Source organism: Mercenaria mercenaria, chromosome 2 (genome assembly GCF_021730395.1).
Source record: "Mercenaria mercenaria strain notata chromosome 2, MADL_Memer_1, whole genome shotgun sequence".
NCBI lineage: Eukaryota > Metazoa > Mollusca > Bivalvia > Venerida > Veneridae > Mercenaria > Mercenaria mercenaria.
The window spans coordinates 84,630,051-84,656,097 of NC_069362.1; the positions used below are offsets into that span (position 1 = coordinate 84,630,051).

At 37.5% G+C, this 26,047-nt stretch overlaps 1 protein-coding gene across 1 annotated transcript; it reads right to left on the reverse strand.

Moving 5' to 3' along the window:
* Positions 1 to 231: 231 nt before the first annotated feature.
* On the reverse strand, positions 232 to 20,156 carry LOC123564464 (N-acetyllactosaminide beta-1,6-N-acetylglucosaminyl-transferase-like). Its single transcript, XM_045358075.2, has 4 exons — positions 20,015 to 20,156; positions 16,786 to 17,914; positions 8,901 to 9,139; positions 232 to 933 (listed from the first exon to the last, which is right to left on the reverse strand). Exons 2-4 carry the CDS (start codon positions 17,628 to 17,630, stop codon positions 611 to 613), a joined length of 1,407 nt encoding a protein of 468 aa, XP_045214010.2. The 5' UTR covers positions 17,631 to 17,914; positions 20,015 to 20,156; the 3' UTR covers positions 232 to 610.
* Between the last annotated feature and the right edge of the window lie 5,891 nt (positions 20,157 to 26,047).

Consider the following 26,047-nt stretch of genomic DNA (forward strand, 5'->3'; position numbering starts at 1 on the left):
CTGCCCAAACTGAATGATAGATCAGTCCATGTTAGAAATTTAGCAGGGTAAAGGTAAATATATATAAATTTAATGCTACACGGAACATAATAACGTCAGAACTCTCTTGTACTAAACACAGTTTTAGTTGAAATCAAGCTACTGAAAGTACCAGGTCAATGGTCCACAAATTGAACTCACATTGCAATGCTGCCTTTCACTGGTAGAAACGGGTCACTTGACAATATTATTTGAATAAAAATTCGCTTAAGACTGTAGACATGATTACTTTCTAAGTACGACATCAAAATAAGATAATCTAAAACTGACACAACTGTTTGACTCTTTCATATCTCATTGTATTTGCAAATCATGCAGTTAAATGAATTAACTGGTGATGTTGTATTTTAAACATCCATAAAACCCGGAATATATATATATATATATATATATATATATATATATATATATATATATATATGTCGTATAAACGTTTGGCACTTACATTTGTACGCATAATTTTTATAACTTTATAGAACTTGTACAGTAATAGAAACATCTAAAATAAGGGAGAAAGACAATGTACGAACGATTTTATCTAATGTGATAATTATTTCTGCTTCTTTTGGTGCTACGGTTTCGACTGCATCTTGGAGTAGTCTAAATTGCTATAATAAGACGTATCAATAGGAATGTCTTCGAGATACTCTTTCCATGTTCTGTCATATAGTAATTCTTCTAAACAGTCAAGAGCTGTAGGTTCAAAATCAAGGTAAAATTTATTAGCAAAAAGCCCAACACTATTGTAAGCGCTGTGTAGATCCCCAACTCCAAATACACACACTTGTCTTACGAATTTTCCGTGGCAGGTTTTAACGAGATCCAGTTGACCTTTAAACTGCCAGATGACGTAACGCAGGAAGAACGGCCTCAGACAATGTTTCTCCGGTTCTCCTAAAACGAAAAATACCTGTTTATATTGTCGATGAGTATGAAAATGTACTGATTTAAAACATCAAACAAACTTTACAAGTTTATGTGATCCAACAACTTCTAAGTGAGGCAAATACCCTTAAATTAAAGTGATAATTTTAAACATATTTTAATTTGCTAAATATATTTTTAGACTGGCTGTTGTAATTTGTGTTTCAACTAAGGTCCTCAGGTGCTTGGAGTAGTTCTATTCCATAACGAATACCAAGGTACTGAAACCATAATCGTAATTGATACAAAATTGATCAATGTCCTCGTCAAAGCGGTTCAAATTCATAAGGGTTTGACTTTGTGTTGAACATTTTGGATTACACAGTATATCCAGTTTTACTAAAGATAATAGGTAAGGGTAAAACAATTGTGCTGCTTCAGCGTGAGGGCTGTTACACATTTCGTTACCCCTCATGAACAAATTCAGTCAAACCATGTCTTCTATTATTTTGCGTGGTTGCATTCTATGCCTCCAAAAGATCTTCTTATAGATTGTTTCACAAATGTTACAGAAAAGGAAATTATCCCTCCTAACATACATGTATTGCAAAAGATGGTATATTGACTAATACACAGTCGATTGAAAAGTTCTTAAAAAATAAGGACAAAGTGCAACAAGAAAAGCCACAATCGAAGAAAGCAGCCGTCCATACAGCATTCAACACAAAAAATTCTTTTTATGTCAGAAAACTATGCAGCTGACCTTCGGAAGTTGCTCGACCGTGCCTGAAATGATTTTTTTTGAGATGTACCAGTAGGTCTTCGTCCACCTTTAATGGTGGCAAGACTCAGAAGAAGTTAATTTTGTCATTGTGACTTAAAGCCTCATAATGCCTTTGTTTAAAATGTCATGAACATAAAACATATTTCTTTTTAAATAATATTTCCAGTAATTGTTTTCCATAAAACTTATCAAAGATTTGAATATTGATGAACACAGTAGAAAGTTTTTATTGAATCTTTCGTTTTTATTACGTCATGTATTTCAGATGAGGTAAATATACTAATAAATTTATTTATAGAAGGTGATCAATAGCATTTCTAATTTGAAAATCTTTTGACATATTTCAGTTTTCATATATTCTGCTTGAGATTTATTTTAAGATTAAAGTTGCACATGATATAAAAGTTACATGCCTGTTAGAAATGTATTTTGTATTTTTTTTTAAATAAAAGTTTGTAAATACTCCCTTCAATATAGCTGAGTATTTCGTTTGATTTCTATGTAATTTCTAGCTTTAGATTTGCATTTGATAAATATTGAGATGTTTCAACGATCTGAACCAAAGAAATGTTTTGAGACTGCGCCTAGCCTCTAAATCTACCTTGGTCGTGCAACAAAGAAAAGCAATTATCGGGGGGCGACTAAATATAGACTTACTGGACCAATCCTTGTCCAGAAAAGGCATTAAAATTGCAATATTTTTGTTGTAATACGGTAAATCGATTTCGTTGCTTCGTTAGTTCTAACCAGGCATTGCCCCATTCAAATGACTGACCCAATTTAAAGTAAACACTAACATCCTGGACTTTGAAATCGGGCGTAATACAACTATACTGTTTTCATTATTTTTGGACAGGATCTATGCTCGCCCAGTGGTATATTATAGAAGAAAAGAATTTGTGTATTAAATGACATGATAAACATTTAGTGTAATCTATCAATATTCTAAAACAACATAATAACTCACACAAAAAGCATAATATTATACAATGGAAGTGATTAAAACGTATTCACTGTAAAAACTAATGATGCAGCACTCTTGTTCAGAAGTTATGGGTGTATGTTCTACGGCTGCGAAGATGACCATCTCATTTTTATGAAGCATGTCGTCTTGGTTGGTTATTGTGTGTGCGAAGGTGGCTGACCAATCCGATTTGTACATAGAATGCGCGACCGCACTCCGGACAAGAAGGGCTAGTTGGTACGGTGACTGATACTGCTCTAGACATTCGTAGTTGTCATTTCTGTATAGTTAACTGACACGGTGGTTTTCGTATGCTCTGGCTCCCTGCTTGAGTTTTGAGCGCCATAACGATTTGTTTTTGGCAAGTTCCCCCAATTGTCTGGTCCTACTTGAAACGATTTGATGGACGACTTGAGGGAGTCTTTAAAGCGCTATCTTTGTCCGCCCTTCTTATGTGAGCCGTTCTGCAGTTCGCCATAGAAGAGCTGTTCTGGGATCTGTGTGCCTGGCATCCTCCTTACACGACCTGCCCAACGGAGTTGTCCTTGGCGCAGTATGGTGTCAATGCTGTACATGTTAGCACGATCCAACACTTCAGTGTCAGGTATTTATCTTGCCATTTTATGCCCATGATTTTACGTAGACATATGGTATGGAAGTGATTCAACTTCTTTGCATGTCTCTGATGCACTGTCCAGGTCTCACTTGCGTATAGTAGTGATGTCAGCAGAACAGCCCTATAAACGCTGAGCTTTGTCTTGGTGGTGATGCCTCAGCGGTTCCATACCGATTTGTGTAGGTGTCCAAAAGCTGAGCTGGCTTTAGCTAACGTGCATCGACTTCATCGTCAATGTAAACAACTCTGGATAGAGTACTCCCAAGGTAGGTGAACTTTTCCACTGGGTTAAGGCGTTGAGATTTGGTGAACATCTCTGGTTCAGTGTAAGTTGTGTTTGGTGCTGGCTGAAACATAACTTCTGTCTTTTTTATGCTAATGGTCAGGCCAAAGTTGTCACAGGCATCTGATAACTTCTTGAGACTGTCCTTGCATATCATGCCATGAGGTGGCATTTAGAGCAAAATCGTCAGCAAAAAGGAGGTCACGGAGTCTAATGTAATGTACCGTTGTCTTTGACTTTAGACGACGTAAATTGGTGCGGTACCTGATATCAACATCTGGAGAATGCATCTGCAAGCATTGCAGTAAACATCATGCTGAAGAGAGTAGGGGCAAGCACGCAGCCTTGTTTGACACGTTTGACACCGATTGGTTATCGTCGTCAAGAATAGGGGCCTGCATTCCATCATGGAATTGTCGTACCATCGAGATAATTCTTGGTGGGCAGCCGAACTTTGCCATGATCTTCCAGAGGCCGGTCCTGTTGACAGAGTCAAACGCCTTTGTGAGGTCCACAAATGTGGTTTAGAGGTCAGTGTATTGCCCTTGAATTTTTCCTGGAGTTGTTTGGCAGCAAAGATCATATCTACTGTGCCGCGGCCTGCACGAAAGCCACACTGACTTTCTCGAGTAGGCCATTCTCAAGATGACGGAGAAGTCTGTTCAACAGTATGCGTGCAAGGATCTTCCCTGCGATGTCCAGTAACGATATACCTCTATGGTTGTCGCAGCCTTGTATGTTGCACTCACGCTTGTATAGATGTACTATTGACGCATCCTTTAGGTTCTGTGGATTCTTTTCTTCCTGCCACATGGACTGAAATAGCTCTGTCAGCTTTAGAATGAAGGTTGGACCACAGACTTTGTATATCTCGGCTGGAATTGCATCTGCCCCGGGGGCTTTGCCAGTTGGCACCTGGTACATTGCCTTTTTTGTCTCCTGAGTAGTGGGAAGTTTGTCAAGTGATGTGTCTATTGTTGTCTGAGGAGGGCATTCTATAGCTGCGTTGTTGATGGATGATGGTCTGTTGAGGACCGACTCGAAGTGTTCTGTCCATCTGTCGAGAATGTTAGGCTTGTCTGTGAGAAGTTTGGTTCCATCAGCTGAGAGGAGTAGTGATGTACCAGCTGGCTGTGACCACAGAGTGTTCTGACAGACTCGTAGGAATGTTTAGTACTGTGGGCATCTGCTTAACTTTGCATTTCGTCGGTTTTGTTGCTTAAAAATTTGTCCTTCATTTGCCTCAGTTCAGCCTGGACAGTCTGCTTTACTTGATGTAGAGCAGCAGTGTTGGCTGGAGTCTTGTTAGCTGAATATGCCTTCAGCAGTCTGTTGTAGATTATATATCGTTATATATCGACTTGTTGTTCTCGTCAAACCGGTCTTGATGGCAGTGAGTCTTTGGACCAAGGATAGTACTGCATGTTGAGTGTACTGTGTCCTTGAATTGTGCCCAATCCTATTCAATGTCATCGGAGTTTAGGGTGAGTGGTTCCAACTAATCCTCCAATTCTCTGTTGACTTGCTGTTTGACTTCAGGAACTGTAAGTTTCTGAACGTTCAAGCACTTTGGGGGTTTCTTGCCTGAGGTCGCCTAGGTGGTTGGATTTTGAAGTTCACCTTGCACAGGATGAGGCGGTGGTCGATCCAACATTCTGCTCCACACATGGACTTTGTCACACGCACATCATGGCGGTCTCTTTGGCGGACTATGGCATAGTCGATGAGATGCCAGTGTTTGAGTGCGGGTGCATACATGTGGTCTTATTTCTGGTCGGTAGCTGGAACATGGTGTTCGTTAGAAGGAGGCCATGTTTCGCGCACAGCGTCAGGAGAAGAAGTCCGTTGCTGTTACATTTTCCAACGCCATGTTTTCCAATGACTTCGCCCCAGGCTTGAACGTCCGCCCAACATGAGCATTAAAATCTCCGAGGATGATCAGTTTGTCCTGCTTAGCAGTGGATGTGATCACATTGTCGAGTTCTTCGTAGAACTTGTCTTTGGTGTCGTCAGGGTTAGTCATTGTAGGGGCGTAGCAACTGATGATGGCATGCTTCTTTCCCTTTAGTGGTTGTATGAGCGTCATGAGGCGATCGTTTACGCCTTTGGGCAGGCTGGGCAGCTTGCCTGTTAACTCATTTTTTATGGCAAAGCCAACTCCCGACTCACGGTGCTTTTCCTTCCCTCGTCCACTCCATTAGAAAGTAGCCGGCTGTGGGCTCTCTCAGCTGCCTTTCTTCGGCAAAGCGTGTTCCGCTCAAAGCAGCGATATCAACATTTGTATCTTGACAGTTCCTTGGCTACAAGTGCTGTTCGCCGTTCTGGTCTATCTGTAGTATCCTTGTCCAGAAGTGTCCATGCACCAAATGTGATTGGTTGCTGTTTGGTTGTTGGTATGTTTTCTTCTTGTATTTCGACCGCTTGGTGGGAATCCTAGCCAGTCGCGGTAAACTGGCCCAGGTGTGTCAAGTAGACAATGTTTAGGACACCTTTTCTAGTCCCTTCCTCATTCTGCTGAGGTGAGCAATGCGGTCCTAAAGAGGGCTGCCCCGTCACCCAAGGTGCTGCCGTGAGCTACTGCTGTCTCGGTCAGTGAGCTGACGACCAATATCTTGGGCTGTCTGTGTGAAGGGTCATGACTACAGCTTCCAGTGTATCCTCACCTGTCGCCGATCGCCACAGGACTTGTGAGTATATGGTGTTGTGCGGATGCTTGCGTGTAGAAGGAGTATGACTTGTGCTGATGACTTTGTTTAAAGTGAAGGAGGACTGCGTATAACAAACCTCACTCTTTCATGTTAAGAATCACAAATTGGCATAAACAACATACTTTTGAGTAACACATAATAAACAGTCAGGAACAAATTGAAAATGAAATGAAATCTCTGAACAGTAATCAAGTACATGTACACAACATGAACCAGTACATTTTCAATATTACAAACGGCACACCCACTCCGTGCTGGTTACTAAACTCAAGTCTACATCAGTTTGTACATAAGATGGCAAACACTCGTAGTGAAACCACTTATCACATTTGTCGCATCCTACCGAAGTGTACTCCTCAATTTTTCCCATCATGCATACAACACAAACATCCCTTTCCATTTGCTGATCATTTGTCAGTTCGACTGCAGTTGTTGCTACGCCATCCTCCTTACTAATGCTTTAGCTTTTTTTCTCGGTAGGTTTGGCACTGGTGAAAGTTTTCCTCTTTGAAGTATGTTTTTATTTTGGTAGCGGAGGTTCAACTAGAACAGACTTTGGTCCTCAGATATGATACCCAGCTTTACAAGAGCATTTTCTTCTGAATGGCCAGTGCTCACAAACAGACAGTTGATTGCTAGAGCTGAAATTGGAAGACTACAGATTTTCAGGTTCTGACTGTGTTTGTTTGGCTTCCGGAATCAAGGCATTTACATCAACTTTGTTAAGAGGATATACATTTTTATGCCAGTACATCTGAATACAGAGGCCACTGTCAGGCATTCCATCATGAACCATTCGTGGCAGACATTTAGAAAAAATAAGCATAGGTGATATGGTCTGACTAGCTGCTGAAATGGCATTCAAAAGAGGAACATGACCAGAAAGGCTTATTTTACACTGATACACATGTCTCGTGCCTCTAGGAACAATAACTTTCTTACTTGGGTTCAGCTTTCCAGAAAAACCAGATTCGTCACAATTATATATATTCTTGCAGATTCATGTTGCAAATTTAGAGAAGTAACAGTTTTCTCCAACAAGTCAAAATAATCATTTACTGTGTCCTGTGTTAAAACAGCTCTCTGCCTTTCAAGGGGGTGTGCAATACGTACTGAAAAAGAATGGTGTCTCTGTAAAAATCTTCGCACCCTCTTATCAGATGGTCCAGTGGCCTTGTTAATTCGTTCATCTTTGCCCTTTGGCATAATAATCTCAAGTACAATCCATTTAAGAACAGGTTTTGTTAGTGGAATACCCCTTGATGCCATAAAGGTTGCATAATTCACAACATTTAATTCATCCTGGGCATCTAATAAAGGACTCTAGCCAAACTGTGTAACAGTCTTTATAACGACCATTAACATGATCTTTTAAAGTACTGTATGGGATACGGAGCTCATTTGCAGCTTTATGGAGTGAATATCCTTCATTTTGGACAAGTTTCCAGGCTTTCTCGAAATTCTCTTCAGAATGAGAATTTTTTTGGATGTCTTGGCATTGTGAAGGGGGAGTCAAAATTTAGTCTTATCTAACCTGAGCATTCTGACATTTTTGCAGTTAAATGAACTAAACACCTGTATGAAACTGGCATATTTTCAAACAATTGTATGCTTTGAATTTATTTATCAATTTTTGATACTTAAAATATATTTAAATGAACTAGAAGTGAAAGATGATGGTAAAATTGTCTGTTATCATTTCGGCCCTGGAAGTAGCATTTCGAAAACAATTTTAGCAGCTGGAAGCTGAAGAACTTTTGCTGATATAAAATCATTATTTGGTCTGATTGTTTTAAATAAACTGCATAAAAAGATAATACTATGTTTAACCTTTAGCTGTGTAACAGCTTTTAACCAGTGTTTTTGAAAATATTTATTTTAAGTCATGTTTCTTCTTGGTCCTTTTCACTTTTCACTTTTCGTTAACCGGAAACTCAAACATCAAAAATGAGGACAGAAAGTGTTACACAACTGGTATAAAGATAAACAACACGTGATAAAAGTTTGCATATTTATTACACAATCTGGCTTCAAATGAAAAGTGGGCGAGCATGTGCCTGGGCGAGCATAGGTCCGGTGACTCTATGATTGTCAATGCAAGTATTTGACAAATACAATGTAAAAGTTCTTAAATTTATAACTTCCGTTTTACTAAATTATCGTGAAAAAGACAGAACGCAGAAACGTCAATAAAACCAACTGTAAAATTATTGTTAATACTGTGATGGTGTCGATCTTTCTAGTATCATTTGTACAAATTTTAACAATATACGAAATTTCAGCTAACGCGATGTCTATATGCAGTCACTTGAAAGCATAAAAATTGATGTATGATATCGGACCTGTCAATTAACATGCCTAACCGGCCACTTGTTTTCATCATATTTTCTAAAGATTAGATATTATTTTATTAAGCAACCACTTGCCTTATGCAACCAGTCAGCTTATTTTCCAAAAATAACTTTTGGTTCTAATGTCAACTGTCTAGAGCAGTTCACTGCTTTACGCAGCCAGATTGACCCGCTCCTTTGACAGACTGCTTAATACATGTTTGACTGTATGTAGAAACTATACTTACATAATGATATTATATGCAGTATGTGGTTTAGAAATTCCACTTACCCTGTTTTAAAACAACATACCGATTAAAGATCCTGGTATTCCTAACTGTGGATTATGGTTCAATGTAGAGAAGAATGACTCGTCTGGAATCTTTGTTTCTTTTAACCAGTCTATGAAATCAAGTGATATTCGGTCGTGGAGGCAGAAGTCGATAAAGTTCCTATTAGCAGCAACATGCATTGATCCTTTAATCATTGTTAAATTATGGGGTGGTGGTGCTTTAACCATAGACCAGCGTTTACTGAATTGTCGCAGAGTTCTAATTGATAAAATATATTAGTCTTATAACAACTCTTTGAACTTAGTAGAAAGGGAATGGTGATATAAATAAGAGCATCAAAGACATCAAAGAGAGGCAACAATCTATAAAACTGTCAGCCAGTTTGATTGATTAGTAATTGAAACTGACATTTTGGAAGTATATTTCAAATGCCATTACAAATGCAGAATAATGGAACCGGATAACTAGACCCATTGGTGTAATGCGTGATAAATGGAATCGGATATCTAGACACATCAGTGTAATGCGGAATAAATGGAACCGGATATCTAGACCCATCATTGTAATGAGGGATAAATGGAACCGGATATCTAGATACATAAGTGTAATGCGGGATAAATGAAACCGGATAACTAGGCCCATCAGTGTAATGCGGGATAAATGGAAACGGATATCTAGACTCATCAGTGCAATGCGGCATAAATGGAACCGGATATTTAGACCCATCGGTGTAAAGCGGGATAAATGGAACCGAATATCTAGACCCATCAGTGTACAGCAGCATAAATGAAACTTGATATCTAAACCCATCGGTGTAATGCGGGATAAATGGAACCGGATATTTAAACACATTGGGATAAAGCGGGATAAATGGAACCGGATATTTAGACCCATCGGTGAAATGCGGGATAAATGGGACCGAATATCTAGACTCATCAGTGTCATGCGGGATAAATGGAACCGGATAAATAGACACATCCGTGTAATGTAAGATAAATGGAACCGGATATTTAGACCCATCAGTGTAACGTGGAATAAAAGGAACCGGATATCTAGACCCATAAGTGTAACGTGGAATAAATGGAACCGGATTCTAGACCCATCAGTGGAATGCGAGATAAATTGAATCGGATAACAAGACACATCAGTGTAATGCGGGATAAATGGAACCGAATATCTAGACCCATCAGTGTAATGCGGGATAAATGGAACCGGATAACTAGACACATCAGTGTAATGCGAGATAAATCGAACAGAATACCTAGACCCATCGGTGTAATGCGGGATAAATGGAACCGGATATCTAGACCCATCAGTACAATACGGCATAAATGGAACCGGATATTTAGACCCATCGGTGTAAAGCGGGATAAATGGAATTGAATATCTAGACCCATCAGTGTAATGCGGGATAAATGGAAACGGATATCTAGATACATTAGTGTAATGCGGGAAATACGGAACCGGATATTTAGGCACATCAGTGTAATGCGGGAGAAATGGAACCGGATATTTAGACCCATCAGTGTAATGCTGGATAAATGGAACCGGATATCTAGACCCATCTTTGCAATGCGGGATATATGGAACCGGATATGTAGACCCATCGGTGTAATGCGGGATAAATGGAACCCAATATCTAGACCTATCAGTGTAATTCGGGATAAATGGATCCGGATAACTAGACCCATCCGTGTAATACGGGATAAATGGAACCGAATATCTAGACCCAACAGTGTAATGCGGGATAAAAGGGACCGAATATCTAGACCCATCAGTGTAATGCGGGATAAATGGAACTGGATAACTTGATATATCAGTGTAATGTGTAGTTATACTTGTAAATCTGATTTAAATTGCAACCTGTGGGAGCCTCGCAGCCTGGGCAGCGAGCGCGGTTTTGTATCTCGGTGAGTTTGCTAGAATATTTTGCAGCAGTGAAAGCTTGCTTTTTCGTTCTGCTTATTTATTAATTGTTAAAATGGATTTTATTGAATTCGCAAAGGAAAATCAGTTAAATGAGGACACCATTGCTGAACTTACAAAAAATGGAATATATACAAAAGAAGCATTTGGCCTCTTAACTGATGACGTCATTCAGAAACATTTCACGAAAAGACTTAACCTAGGGCAACAACTGTTGTTATGTGAAGCAGTGAAGAAAGTCCGAGCTACTGAGACTGAAAATGCTTTAAACCTTACGGCGGATGACGTGGTGATGCTGAGTGGAAAATCCGGTTCAGGTTCAGGTATGTTACAGCTCTCAAGTGTATTACCACAAACAACCATAAAAGCAAAGGCAAAACAAATTTGTGACTTTCTGGCTTTGAAATCTGAAAGTGATCAAAACAATGTGAAAATCGGGGAGATTGAAATCAAATAACGCGACGGGGCAAAACCAAAGCTTGAATCCATCACCCAGGCCCAATACATGGAGGGCAGCAACAGGATTCTCCTTGAGATGATAAAAGAGGGGTGCAGCATGGAAGATGTCCGAAATTACTTAGAGTATCTTACTAAAATCGGAACATTCGCTCAAGGTTTTTCTTGGTCGTCGATGTTACAATACGATCATGAATTTCGTCGTCTGCAAAATTAGAAAAACAATCCATGGAACATAGACGATAACTACCTTATGCAATTGTATCTTAAAACACGCTCATCTACTCAAGACCGCACGACAACTCCACGCAACACAATTAAACCAGAAGCTAGAGGAAAATCTGACCCGTCGTCTGGGAGCCCAATCTGCGAAAAATTCAATGGAAGGAATGGGTGTAATTTTACCAACTGCCGTTATGCCCATGTCTGCATGTCGTGCTTTGCAAAAGATCACAATGACTATACACACAAAGCAGATCAAAAAAAGGGACAGTAAGGGAGTCGGTAAAACCGTCTCCCCTCCAACAAAAACTGAAAATTTGGGAGAATGAACTAAAAGATGATGAAGATAAAGACTATTGTTCGATGGTATACGCAATGTATTTTCTATTCTTGATGAGGATAAAATACCGCTTATTCAACCTTCAGTGACAAAAAACTCTTACTCTGTGTTTTGTGATCAGGAATTAGTAAACAAAAGGATTAACTATGAAATTGAAGAGGGTAACTATGTAATTGTTTCTGAGAAGCCTATAGTAGTTAGCGCCCTTTCATCAATTCCTAAGCCCGACGGTAATATACGTCTGATCCATGATTTCTCAAGACCTATAAATCAAAGTGTGAATGACTTTGCCTCCATTGAACATTTTCAATATCAAACCATTTCTGATGCCATTAACAAGTTGACTCCTCGTGCCTACCTAGCAAAAAATGATCTCGAGCATGCTTACAGGTCGGTCGGCTTGCATCCATCTAATTTTCCTTATACGGGATTACAATGTGACGGTAAATACATGTTTGACTCTCGCCTGCCTTTTGGTGCCCGGAAGAGTCCACAAATCTTCCACAGGATTACTCAAGCAGTTCGACGTATGATGCAAAGGCGTGGATTTAACTGCATCATTGTGTATTTAGACGATTTTTTTGTGATCGGAAATGATTATTCAGAATGCTTACTAGCTTATCAAACTTTGTTATTACTGCTACGTTCACTGGCACCAGATCAGAAATAAAATGCCTCCGTACGTGTTACACCCTACCCCTAGGTATTCTATAAGAACCATGGTCATGAACGGGAAAATATACTAACCCATTTCAATCGCGTATTTCATACCTAAAACACGCAGGTCAGTAAATGTGTATTACTGATATTAAACAAGCGATAATTTATCTTCAATCGTGCACCAGTCACCTTGTCTCAATATTCCATATTGCAGAGATGCTCCGTATATTTTATGCTTTAGTCAACGTTACAGAAAAAACTTGCGTGAACTTCCCTAATGAACATCCGGTCTAGAGGTCACGACAGTGTGCACATGTTAAGCGAAATGTAAACAAACAGAAACAGAATGCAATATATTCACAGTTTTACGATAAGACTCGAAATGATGAATGAAATTCATCTTGTATATAGTTTTGAATTTGAAATCATACATAGTTATACATCTATTCTGTTTATTTAATTCATTTTGCACATTTATGCTGCATATAAACATTTTAGCGTACACGTGTAGTAAAATGACGACTGACATACATTTTCACATCAGCCAATCAGAGTGTGTCTATAATCTAGAACGGAACTTCACCAGGGAAGTTCAAGCAAGTTTTTTGTGTACCTGTGAAAAAACTGTAAACTACACGTTCTTTTTCTAAGATAAGAACTATTGAAGAAATGTGACCGGTACACAACGGAAGATAAATTACCACTTGTTTAATATCAATAGTACACATTTACTGAACTGCGTGTTTTAGATATGAAATACGCGATTGAAATGGGTAAGTATATTTTCCCGTTCACGACCATGGTTCTTATAGAATACCTAGGGGTAGGGTATAACATGTACAGAGGCATTTCTTTCTGATCTGGCGCCAGTGGCTACGTTCTCTTGGTTTAAGCATAAATTATAAAAAGTTAGTAGACCCGTGTCAGCAAATTGTTTTTCTGTGAATTGAAATTAATACCGTTTCCGGGACAATCTCACTCGAATCAGTGAAAGCTTGGAATTATTTTCAACAAATTGACTTGTGTCTTTCAAAGCACAGGCTTTCAAGAAAGGAACTGGAAAAACTAACGGGGAAATTAGCAGGGGCCTCTATTGTGATCCCTTGGGGCCGCGTCCACGTTAGACCGTTCTACAACAAGCTCAAACAGTTAAATCCGATCATCATAAATGTCTCACAAAACATTTAGCGGACAATCTACACTGGTGGTCTTCGAAAATTGTTCAAGCCAATGGCACTAGAAGGATTTGGGATTTTCGGGAAGAAATTCAAGTATTCTGTGATTCATCTTCGCATGTAGGCGGAGCTTTCTGCCAAGGCGACTGGTTGTACACAGCGTGGCTTGCGGATTACCCGCGCTTGGAATGTCAGCATATAAACACTAAGGAATTGGCTATCGTAGTTTGTGCTGCTTTACGGTGGGGTCACCTTTGGGAAAATAAACGCGTGCGCATATTCACTGATAACGTTTGTGCTTTGTGGAACATAAATAAAGGAACCTGTGTGAACTCGACCTCTCTGTATTTGTTACGCGTCTTGTGTGACCTTAGTTTAAAGTTCAACTTTACAATATTTGCTTCTTACATCAACACTCATGTTAATTATATCGCAGATTCGATCTCAAGACTACATAAAACTGGCCAATTGCCTCGGTTCATTAGTGTATTCCCAAGACATTTACGGCTAAATTACTTCTTAATGCATGAACACATGTCTTTTCAGATAAGAAAATGGAAAGACTGGGTGAACAATTGGACAAAGAAGTTGACGAATTAAAATCTTTAAAAACTTTTGCAGAAAGCACAAAAGCTTGTTATAAAACGCATTTACGAGTGTATAAACAATTTTGTAACTTGATCGTTTGTGAGCCGGTACCTTTGTCAAATGTGAATATATGTCGATACATTGCTTTCCTAGGAAGGACTAGGAAATATAGCACTGTTACGCAGTATCTCAATATCATACGCATTTTGCATTTGGAACTGGGGTTCTCAAATTCTTTGGATGATAATTTCCAACTTTCTTCTGTTTTGAAAGGCTTAAAACGTAAATTGGATACTTTTAAAATGCAGAAAAAAACCTATTACGCCTTCCCAACTTCTTTTCATCAAGTCTCGTCTTAACTTTTCCAACCTGTTTGATATTTGTTTTTGGGATGCCTGTCTGGCCTGTTTCTTTGGCCTACTTAGGATAAGCAATGTATGTACTGGGCAACATAGTATAAAGCGTGCAAGCATTGTCTTTACAAAGAGTGGCTGCATTCTCAACATTGTGTCTTCAAAAACGTTACAATATGGACATAAAAATTTTCCAGGTCGCTCTTCCTTTCATGAAAGGGAACCAGTTGTGCCCTACTTCAGCAATGTTGAAATTTATTGGCCTCGCAGGAACATCTATTACAGATCAAGATCTGTTCTCATATGTTCATAATGGCATGTTAACCTGTGTGACCCAGAACAAATTCAGGGCAAGGTTAACGCAATGTTTACCGCCAGACGCAGATGTTTATTCATATAATTCACATTCGTTACGAAGATTTGGTTGTAGTTACTTACTTTCCTGTGGGGTGCCTCTAGACGTCATAAAGGCTGTTGGGGACTGGAAGAGCCTTGCGGTTTTTGATTATCTGCACCCTGACCTCGCGTTTAAATTTAAAACATCGGCCGTAGCCTTGCAGTCCTGTAGCAGTACTAATTGATTTCTCTTATCGCCATCATACCTCAAGTTCTCTCTGTCTCCTACTCCTACTGTGGATTGGAACATAATTATGATAGGACTATTAAATGCTTTTTATTGCTTTCACATTAATCAATAATTAATGTTTGCTTGGTTTACACGTTATGACATATTGTTATGCTTACCATGCTTTGTCACGTCATATTGCATTTATGCTTACCATGTTTTGTAATACTTTATTTGCATTAGTCAGTAATAAAGTATTATCAACCCACAGCGTTGTTATTTAAATGTAGTTTTACTTGTAAAACTGATTTAAATGGCAACCTGTGGGAGCCTCGCAGCCTGGGCAGCGAGCGCGGTTTAATATCTCGGTCAGTTTGCTAGAATATTTTGCAGCAGTGAAAGCTTGCTTTTTCGTTCCCCTAACCCATACAAACGATATCTCAGGTTAGGAACATAATTATGATAGAATTATTAAATGCTTTTTATTGCTTTCATATTAATCAATAATTAATGTTTGCTTGGTTTACACGTTATGACATATTGTTATGCTTACCATGCTTTGTCACGTAATATTGCATTTATGCTTACCATGTTTTGTAATACTTTATTTGCATTAGTTAGTAATAAAGTATTATCAGCCCACAGCGTTGTTATTTGAGTGAGATAAATGGAACCCGATATTTAGACCAATCGGTGTAATGTGGGATCAATGGCACCGAATATCTGGATCCACCAGTGTAATGCGGAATAAATGGAATCTGATATCTAGACCCAGCAGTGTAATGCGGGATAAATGACACCGGATATTTAGACCCATCGGTGTAATGCGGGATAAATGGAACCGGATAACTAGACCCATCCGTGTAATGCGGGATAAATGGAACCGGATAACTAGACCCATCAGTGTAATGCGTGATAAATTGAACAGGATATCTAGACCCATCAGTGAAATGCGGAATAAATGGAACCGGATAACTAGACACATCAGTGTAATGCGGGATAAATGGAACCGGATATTTAGACCCATCGGTGTAATCCGGGATAAATGGAACCGAATATCTAGACCCATCAGTGTAATGCGGGATAAATGGAACCGGATATCTAGACCCATCAATGTAATGCGTGACAAATGGAACCGGATATTTAGACCCATCGGTGTAATGCGGGATAAATGGAACCGGATAACTAGACCCATCAGTGTAACGTGGAATAAATGGAACCGGATTATAGACCAATCAGTTTAACGCGAGATAAATGGAACCGGATATCTAGAACCATCAGTGTAATGCGGGATAAATGGAACCGGATATCTAGCACCATCCTTGGTATGCAAGATAAATGTAACAGTCCGTGTAATTAGAGATAAATGGAACTATTCTTGTAATACGGGATAAAAGGTACCATCCATTTAGTGGACTGTCCTCGTAATAAGGGATAAATTGAACTGTATTGTGAAACTCAGATACCGTTTTATGCGTGATAAAAAATAAAACTCTTCATATTATGCCGGATAAATGTAGCCATTATATTCTATAATTAGAAGTATGTTTATTGGACAGTCTGGTATTATTTAGTACTGCCAATTTTAAGCTTCGAATAAATATATAAATCGACCTTACCGTGATAAAGATCCGTAAACAACGTTTGCACCGTCTAAGGCTTTAAGGATAGCAACTAGCTGGCGGTTGGTTTTCAATGGAAATTCTTGTCCGGTAAGGTTTATGTAATATTTCCATTGTTTATAAGATCCAAGTGTTTTCATGCATAACAGTTCTGCCTCTAAAAGTGAAAAATCTCCCCATATTACATTCACAGGTTCTTTAATAATAAAAACATTGTTCAAACAATTTGCAATCTTTCTGAAGGCTTCCTTCTTATTTGTTTCCATTTTGTAATCCATATGTATGCAGTAGAAATTGTGAGGTCTATATATTAAACGCATGAGTCGTTCAACTTGTTCAATGTCTCTGTAAACCAGTATTGAAAAGGCAATTGGGAATTCATATTCCATCTTGGAAAGCGGATGTTTAATATAGCCCCTGGAAGCACGAAACGTATGACAATTGTTTGTTATGTTCAAGTAATAGTCTGAATTGAGATTTGATGATTTTATCGTAAACTGTTTGGATTTTGCTATTTCTTTCTGATCGTTGTTTATGATTACTTTTGTGCAGTTGATACCAGCAGAATTTCTTAAGGGTCTGTAGTTTTCCATGAACACCTGTTGACGATACATTTCGTTCTCAAACTTCTTCTTGCTTGTTAAACTCACTTTCTTTCTTACTTCTACAGCAAATCCTTCTATGCGTTTTGCAGTCATTGAAAAATTGTTTAAGTAAAATACACACAACAAGGATAAACACAAAGCTGTCAGAATACGACGCAAGTCCTTCACTTTTTTAAGCTTTCTGATCATTATACGGTTACATATACTAATATATATATAATAAAGATTTATTAGCATTCAAGTCAGAAAATTTTCAGACAAAGAGAATGTTTCTTTTAAATTTAGTTTTGGGGATAAAACGTTAATAGATAAAGGTGATTTAAATCCATATTCTGTCTCAAAATCTACATTATCGAAATGTTGTTTTGATCCGGATTATACAATACAATTATATCAATTTTATGTGACAGCTTAGAAACGTATTATGTTGAAGTTACGTTTGTGAAATGTAACTTTGTTCCAAAAATAAAATGCCTCCGATTCTTCGTGGAACGGAGATGTAGCACATGTTTTCTTAACTTCTGAAAACAAAAAACTACATAAGTTACAAATAAAGCGATAATCTGTTGAAATACGTTTCAAGAACGTTAAAAACGCCTGTTTTGTGCATTTAAAAAATTTGCTTCAAGAAGTTTTTGCAATACATCCTGTCATTATTCGTTCCATCTACATGGTTTATATGTTTCTAAAAAGTGTAACGCATAAAATCGGTTATACCAAATGCATATATTCCTCGAACATTTTTTAACTCTCTTTATCTCAAGCATTAACATTAATGGAACACTTGTATATTGTTTAATAATAAAGTAAACAAGAAAATAATTTGAAATAAAATAAGTCTGAATACAAGTTCAATTTGGATACCATATGACATGTTCACATTTGGAGAGATAATATAAAAAATAAAGTCAGACCAGATCGCACTTCATTATTCGTTGAGATGGTTTCAAACAAGATGCATGCATAAAATAAACACTCTGGCAGCAGAGTGAACCAAGGGAAGTAATTTTAGCCTAAACCATGCGTTAAGTTTGTCATTATGATTTACAGAGAAACTTTTCGCCAACAGAAAGGAACATTTTTTGCAACTAGAAACAACTAAAACAACAGTACAACGTAGGTTCACGATGTTAATTTGAGGTCTACCCGGTAATAGTACTAAAAGGACCAGCGCGTATTGGCGGACAGTTCTAGAACCCTAATTTTGCACCTCGGTGGCCACAGTGGTGGTCTGAATTAAGCTTAATGTTTGTTAAAATTTCATTGTGGATGCATCCTTGACATTCCAGTAGCAAAGATGGGAAAGAAAATTGTATTTGTTGAAGTAAAACTCAGTTTTAGTATGAGCAGTATTACCAGGTCACAGCAGTGTGATTCTGATGTGATTTTGCAGTAAGCAAATGTGACAGGAAAAATCTTAGAATATATAGGACCCATACCTTTCTCTTGATTTTATATCACTTAATATTAAAATAAAAAAAATATCATCTAGGACTTACAGGGTATATCTAAGTGAGACCTTAACTTGCAATGTTTTTTTAAAACTGAATAATAGTGTTCAGTTTTTCTTAAATGAAAAGGAAAGAGTATGATTGCCAACCCAGTTGCTAGCTTACTCAAAATCTTCTGCCAAATAGTAATCAACACTAGTCCTTTTGACTATTAACAACAAGAACGGCGAAGCATCACAACTTGGGCTTGGTCACTGTAATACACCACCACTCGCATTCGAAAAAGAAATGCGGGTCCTAAGACAGAAGCCTGTGTAAAACTACATGCAATGTTAGAAGCTTAAAGCAAAGACATCTACTTTCTCTGTATGACCCAAACAAATGTAGGGTATCTTTAACTAGACCCAATCCTAAATATTGCTTCATGAGAGAGATTGAATGGTGAATATATCATACAAAAAAAGAAGAAGGAAGAAATCGTGTATGCTTTTATTTAAGAAATAATTTACGGTTATACGTCGGGCGTAATATTTTTTTGGTAAGATCTATAACCGCACTTGACACAGTGGTGCGAATGGCAAGACTGGTTCGTACTTGACACAGTGGTGCGAATTGCAGGACTGGTTCGCACTTGACACAGTGGTGCGAATTGCACAACTGGTTCGCACTTAACACAGTGGTGCGAATTGCAAGACTGGTTCGCACTTGACACAGTGAAATTGGCCTAGCGGTTTATGAGGAGATGTCATTTAAAGTAAAAGTTTACGGACGACGGACAACGGATGACGGACGCCACTGCATCGCTCGTGACACAGTTGTGCCAATTGCAGGACTGGTTCTTTTCCGATGCTTAACATCTCTGACGTTGTTTGTTTGGTATACGGTTTTTCACGTAGTCTTTTCCTTTTCACTTTTTACATGCAAAATCTCTTTTTGCTTAAAATTATTAATTGATTCCATAACAAATCTATACAAGATAAATGTTGGAGAAATCTTATTCAAATTGCGTATGAATATTACTCACTGAAAGATATGTATTACAGCACGTTTTCATTAAATGTTTAACCAAATGCGGAAATACAATCATTGACAGATATGAACTATGCCTCAGATATTTAGAGCAAATATGCATACTAAATCTAAGCTAAACTAAGTATGTAGCACACTTACGGAAAATCTATCCTTTGGAAAATTAAAAAAAAAGTCGTTTAAGTCCACTATCATAAATCTTAAAATATCATCTTTACTCCAGTGACATTACATACGGAAAGGACAATATGTCGTCATTGAATCAATGTAGCTGTACTTTTATCTGAGTGTGAGAAATAAGAAATACAACAGCTTTCACTGCAAGATATGTGTAGAAAAATATACATTTGATTTCATATAATTCCAAATCAACTTTATTTTGCTTAGTTTCTATTTTTTTTCTAGACAAATTCTGATATTTAAATAGGATCAAAACTGATCGAATACGGGAACCTTATGTCTATTTTTCATTTGAAAAATAAAATATTTCATCAAATAAATCATGAAATTTATGATCTCCATTTGCAAAATGCCAAAACTTATATATTCTAGATTTCAGTATCTTACCAGTGCCGAATCAGATAGAACAAGTGACTGAGTATTGCAGTTGCAGTATACAGAAGTCCCCTACCGGTGGAAAACTTTGTTAGTGTTCGTCCCTTGTGGTTGTTGGCAACAGTGTTAGGTGAACCACAGGAACAAAAACTATTTTTACTTTAATTTCAATAGTGACCTTGAGCTTTGACCACCAAAAACATGTGTGGATAATATATGCGACATATTGTCTGGCCACGAGGAACATTTGCTTATAGTGGTATGAATGCATATAAAAGTTATGGAGTGGAAACAAAATTTTACTTGACCTTAAACAGTGACATTGTCTTTCAACCGGCAAGTATAGCTCATGCGTTGACACATTGTCTCATCATGGGGAACGTTTGTGTGTAGCACGAAGATAATCCATCAAAACATATAAAAGTTATGGAGCGGAAACAATTTTTACTTTACCTTCAATAGTGACCCTGACCTAAGACTTACAAACATAAGTCATGTACGTGCATAATCTACATATTGCCCTCTATTCCCATACCAAGTTTTATGAACTTAGCTTGAATACTTATTGAGTAATTGCAGGATCCAGATTTGCGGACGGACAGACGGGCGGACGGCATTCGTATAGTCCCCTCCGGTGTTCCACAGCGATGACTTTTTTATATCATCTGAACAAAACTTATACGAGAGAGTACTTACTTTATTTAATTATTTCTTATTTAATTGATAATGATTCGTCATCGGTTTAACACTTTGTCCTATCCCTTTACATGAAGGCGTAATTACTTTTAAAATGAAAGGAAAGAGATGTTTTATCGTTTAGGCAAGACCATTATTTAAACTGGGGAACATACACATTAGTGTATCATTGATGGTTCATATAAATGATTACGCTATTCATGACTTACTCCAAATTCTCTCGTAATTAAGTCTTGCACATAAAAACAAGATTGATATCCAGCTGAAAAAAGCCAGATTTCATGAACGCAGCCCCCTTCAACCTGCAACTCTGTAGGAGTGCACGCAGGGATATACACCAGACAAACACACATAGAAAAAATACATAAACAAAATGAAACACATCAAGACGAAGCAAACAAATATAGAAACATAATGGGGCACCGCACTAGAACAGTCAGTGCCAAAAACACCACTGGGGAGCATGAACCGGTGTATGGTGCGCGTCGTACTTCTTTTTTTACTTTCTCCATGTTCCAAGGTCACAAGGCAGTGAAATAAAAGTTATCCACACTAGGTGAAACCCTAACACACATATTGGTAATAGAAGGGATGGTATTCAATACTGTAAGTTTATATAAAATGCAGACCTGCTGAACCTTAATGCGTGTACTCGATCCTTTTTCAGAACAGAAAGCATCAACAGAAATACCCTTAGTGCTCCGACGACAGATGTCAAAGCGTTCTGGCAATATATAAACATTTCACAGTTCTGCAAATCTAAACGAATTTTCAGTTCTTGGCTTTTCCGGTTACAACACTAAAGCTATACTTAGCAAAGGGACATCATCTATTATATAGCCCAGAAAGGATACATTCTGCATCGCCGGAATCGTTAAAGTCAGCACCTGATATACTTTTTTTCACAAAAAAACTAAAATCCTTGAATTTTTTAGTAAGTTGTTGACAGTTGTTTAATATACATGTGAAGTCCTGTTTGACCTTACCTCCCATGGTTTTTCTAGCTGTAAAGTACTTTTTGTCTTACATAATGATTCTCTATAACATTGTTGCCATCTTTTCCTTTATCTACAGTTGCTTGAAGGTTATTTCTATTTTCACATAAGTTTGATATCTGTTGCGCGTCATTTAATCTATATACAGTGTATCTGTATGTACTGTTATTCAATATTTATCAGCAAGATGATCTAGCGGTGAACTGGGCCATTTCGTCATGAAAGCACTTTATTTGTCACACATGCTTGCCTTTAACTGGTATCAAGAAGCATATATAGGTGTGAGATAGCCTTAAGGTATACAATACATTTGGAATTAAAATTTGTACCGCAAATCGTTTTGAAGTAGAAATATTTACGTTTATTGTGAGTGAGAGAGCTCTGTCGCGAAGGAGGTAGCAGACAGACAGAGAGACATATATTTTATTGAAGACTTGTACATTGTACATTGTCTATAACACATAAGTTACATAGATAATATCAACGTGAAACTACACATAGATTTCGTAAATAGTATCAACGTGCAGTTATAAACAGTTAGGATAAGACATTATATAAATATAAATGGAAAATGAATAAGTAATTGTATAACACTTTATAAACATTGTATATGAATATTCGATGGAGATGAACAAAATTAATTTAAATTTCAACATTTAGAACATTAGAACGTGCACACAATGCTTCTTTCACAAATAAAGCCAAATTAATAAGTTCGGTTCTGTTGGTACTAGTTAACAATTGGATTTATTTAAAAACTGATGGTCTAACATGATATATTCTATTGACATATTTTCGTCTTAAATCAGAATAGTATGGGCATATACATATAAAATGATACTCGTCTTCTAAATCATTTGTATTACAAACTAAACAAAGTCGTTCGTGTCTGGGTATACTATTACCACTATATCTACCAGTTTGTATTCGTAATGGATGCACAGACATACGTAGTCTACAAAACTAAAATCTGAGGCTTTTTGGTAAAATATCAAGATAACATTCATAACCAAATGAGGCTTTAAATTGTCTATACATCGTCAGCACAGAACTGTTATCTATGGAACTAAACCATTCTTGTCTAAAAGTGTCAATTACTCTACATTTAAAAACTTGAACAAATGATTTCATGTTCATGGTATTTATATAATCAAATACATGGGCAAAGCCATAAGTATTCAATATTTTCTTTACATTAAATATCCAGTTACGATGCCCACTGTCACAGTCAGCAACTGCTTGTTTATAAATAGTTTTCAAAATAATATTTTCAGTTGACACAAGTTTTGACCAATATTGTAATATGCGGACATATTATTATTATTATACCAGATTTATATAGCGCCCTTTTCATGATCAATTTCACGTTCAAAGGCGCTTTACATAGTTCAAATGCAGCCACACAGGGCGCATAATTCATCCTCTACTAGTACAGACACAGAGCGATCTGACCAGAGGGACAGAGTGAGACAAAGCCCCCACGACAGAGAGAGATCAGAAATCAGATACAGGCTTGTCCGGCTAACTTAGCCTAGCTCATTTCGAATAGACAGCCTGGTTCTTTAACGTGCCCAGTGTATAGCACTGATACACGCAAGGATTGCCTGGGTTCCTGACCAGTACACCTCTAGCTGGGTGGGAAACACTGAAAAGCGTTTCTGAAAATTCCCCGAGTAGCTGCCGGGGATCGAACCCCCGACCTCAGGATTGGAAGGCCAGTGTGCAAACCACTGAGCTATCCGTCCACATATCGTTGAATATAAAGGGGATATCTACCCAATTCGCCATAGACAGCAGCATTACATGTGTTGAATTTAACTCTTAACAATCGTTTACAAAATTTAAGATGAATTCGCTCTTTCCCTTTAGATTTAGTGTAGCCCCACACTTCACATCCATAATTTAAAATTGACCCAACAAATGCGTCAAATAATTGAAATAACAGTTTTGGTTTTAAGTCATAGTCTTCACATTTACAAAGTAAAACATTCATTGCCTTAAGGGCTTTATCCACTAAATGTTCCTGGTTAAGATTGAATCCACCTGTATAGTTGAAGACAGTACCCAAGTAATTGAAATCATTAACAACTTCTAATGGATGGTCATTATAGGTCCAACGCCCCATTTTCTAAATACCATAATTTTTGTTTTATCAGTGTTTACCTGTAATCCCCATGTGTTGCAATAATTATAGGTTATTAGCTTTGTATCGGGAAATATGCACGAGTTCTTCAGCAGAAATATTGCGCGACTTTAGGAGCGCAATATTCTTCCGCTGAAGAACGAGTGCATATTTCCTGATGCAAAGATAATAACCTTTTTATTACATACACATCTACACGTATTAAATATAATGTAAATATCATAAATTTGTTCAATAGCCTGAATAGGACTGACAATATTGAACTAAACAGAAAAAAATAGTGCAACAACAAACACTGAATTATGCCACGCACCCGATATGAAAATCAGGCGTCAGTGTATGGAAAAACATTGACGTTTCCGGTACCATTGTAACATAACGGGGAATGGAAACGAGTATGAATTGTATAAATTATCTTATTGATTCTGCATTTCGTCTGGCGTTTTACCTATAATGGCCATGTCGTCGGCAAATAATAACAATACCATTATAATTTCATCAATTTGCAAGCCACTGTTTATAGAGCTCAAGAACAACAAAAAAAGAAAATAATAACGGAGACATTACCTCCCCTTGACGTAGACCGACAGCATAAGTGAAATATTCAGAATACGACGAAAATGATTTAACACATGATTTAACCTTTCTATACATATCACGTACAATTCTTAATAATTTACCTTGTATACCAGATTTATACATTTTTAACCATAAACCATTTCTATAAATAGAATCAAAGCACTTTTTCATATCAACAAAAGTCACATATAAACGCTTATTGTTATATAAATAATTTTGTATTAAAGATGAGAGAATGAATGTGGCATCTACAGTGGAACGTCCCTTTCGAAAACCAAATTGTGCGTCCGAAATAATGTTATGGTTTTCACATACGTTTTCAACACGTTTATGTAAGATAGTTGTGAATAATTTAGACAAACAACTCATAAGGGTAATACCACGATAATTATTAACATCGGTAATTGAGTCTTTTTTGTGTAATGGTATAATAATAATCTCTGACCATGTGTCCGGGTAATACCAAATTAAAGAGGTCACACAAATGAGATGATAAGATATCAATAGCTTCTATAAAATATTCATTTATCAAGGTATCAATGCCACATGCTTTTATATAGCCATGGCTTCATACTCTAACATCGACTGTATTCGTCCGATTTATGTTATATTGATGAGTGAGCTGTACTGACATTTGGTGGTCCTCTTTTGAAATATAGCCCGCCCGCTTAGCTCAATAGGGAGAGCATCTGTCTACGGATCGCGGGTTCGTGAGTTCGAACCCCGGGCGGGCGTATGTTCTCCGTGACGATTTGATAAAAGACATTGTGTCTGAAATCATTCGTCTTCCACCTCTGATTCATGTGGGGAAGCCAAGTTGGCAGTTACTTGCGGAGAACAGGTTTGTACTGGTACAGAATCCAGGAAGGAACACTGGTTAGGTTAACTGCCTTCCGTTACATAACTGAAATACTGTTGAAAAACGGCGTTAAACCCAAAACAAACAAACAAATGAAGATTATATTTCATTTTTGTTATGATCAAGTCAAGTCCGGCAGCAAATTTAATTACCGTTTATTAGTATAGTTAGAACAGAGTAATAAAAAACGAAACCATTTCCTTTCTACATAAATACATTACTTCTACATAAGAATGCAAATGATCAAACAACTATTAAAATGAAAAAAAGAATATTATTGCTTGTTCCGAAGAAACTCAATTTCTAACAATTCAATGTTGAACTAAAGAGAAGCTCTTGATCACGGG